Genomic DNA, 1,433 nt, shown 5'->3' with positions numbered 1-1,433 from the left:
AGCGCGAGCGGGACGCACCGGGGACATTATCGCCAACGACCCGCGCCGGGCCAACTCGGCCCGCTGGCAGCCACCTTGCGGCCCCTTAACCTCGTGCGGTTCGGGCGCCGCCTCGCCGTCTCACCGGGAGCTATTCCTGCTGTTGGGGTCGACACCCTTGAAAGTGGTGGTGGTGGTCATGGCGCCGAGGAGCGAGGTAGGCTGGCGCGGAAGCAGAACGCCGAAAGCGTTGGACGCGACTGGCCCAGAGGAGCTCCAGACCCACTGCCGGTTACCGCCTCAGGAGCCTCCGCCACCGCCTGGCTGGCCGGCCGACGCTTTTATAGAGCTCACAAGCCCCACCCCCCTAGCCGCCGGCATTGGCCGATTTAAATGGATCTCTTTGTTCCTATTGGCTTCCTGGAGTGTCAAGCACCGCTCACTGTCACGACGGTTTGCAGTGGCCAGGGTTGGGTCTAAGCCCGCCCGCTTCCTGGACAGGGCAGGACTAGAGACATTCTCCCCACCCCCACCCCAAAATCTTGGAGCTGATTGGGCACGAGTTGAACCTGCCCTGTGCTGGGTACAAGTCCTACTCACTGTCAATTTAAAAAGTTACCTGATAGAAAAACTCGCTCTGGGAGAATTAGAACCGGCAAACCGAGGGCAGATTTGTCACTGTTACCATTTACTCATTTACATTTACGGTGGGATAGTAAAGGACGTTCTCTTGAAGGAACGAAAATTACTGCTACCAGTTGACATTTACTTTTACTGAATACCTACTGTGTGTCCCATTTGGAAACCTAACAGTTCCAAAGCAGTAGCCCTATGAGTCAGCAACAGAAATCACGCCAAGATGATCCTTTTTTAAACGACTGGAAATTCTTAACATTTTAATGTTATTATTTAGCTATAATGAGTGGTGCATGAGTTGAACCAAAATTACAGTCATTCCGATTTGGGGGCCTGTTCTAAAACTAGTTAATACCCAGCGACTTGAAATGGCCTCATTCCCATCCACCAAGACTATGGGATCAGCCAGGCTTTTGCAGCTGTTTATAACCCTTAAGTCATGACTCTTCCACCTGTCTGGGTAAATCTCCCTGCAACAAATGCAGACACACTTGGAAGACTCAGGAATGACTGTTTATAAGATCATAATAGGAAAGTCTTGGGTAAAGGAGTGCAGGCATTTGATGTCATGCATATTTCCTCAAGGCCGATGTCTTTTCCTAGTCTCAGTATTTCCACACAAATTGAACTACATTCCTCTTTGTGTGGCCCTCTTCCAGACAGTTGAAAGTCTCTTTCTTAGCATTCTCAGTTAAAAAGCCCTCCCAGTAGGCTTTCATGAAAAAAGAGGGAAGTTCCTCTCCTCTAGAAAGCATGATAATGCATTTATGTGCTCACCACAACACCATGAAGAACACCATTTGTTTGGGTTAGAATCT

General features: G+C 50.0%; 1 protein-coding gene across 1 annotated transcript in view; it reads right to left on the bottom strand.

Annotated features, from left to right (window-relative positions):
* Positions 1–315, bottom strand: part of Jpt1 (Jupiter microtubule associated homolog 1) — a 16,009-nt gene extending 15,694 nt beyond the window's left edge. The window contains exon 1 of the mRNA XM_015504207.2: positions 125–315. Within this exon, the coding sequence (XP_015359693.1) occupies positions 125–180 (56 nt within the window). The 5' untranslated portion in view covers positions 181–315. The remainder of the gene's footprint in view (positions 1–124) is intronic.
* Positions 316–1,433: the final 1,118 nt, after the last annotated feature.

The sequence above is a fragment of the Marmota marmota genome, unplaced genomic scaffold, assembly GCF_001458135.2.
Source record: "Marmota marmota marmota unplaced genomic scaffold, marMar, whole genome shotgun sequence".
Classification (NCBI taxonomy): domain Eukaryota; kingdom Metazoa; phylum Chordata; class Mammalia; order Rodentia; family Sciuridae; genus Marmota; species Marmota marmota.
The sequence above is the reverse complement of the archived record's forward strand: the minus strand, read 5'-3'. Positions and strand labels throughout refer to the sequence as shown.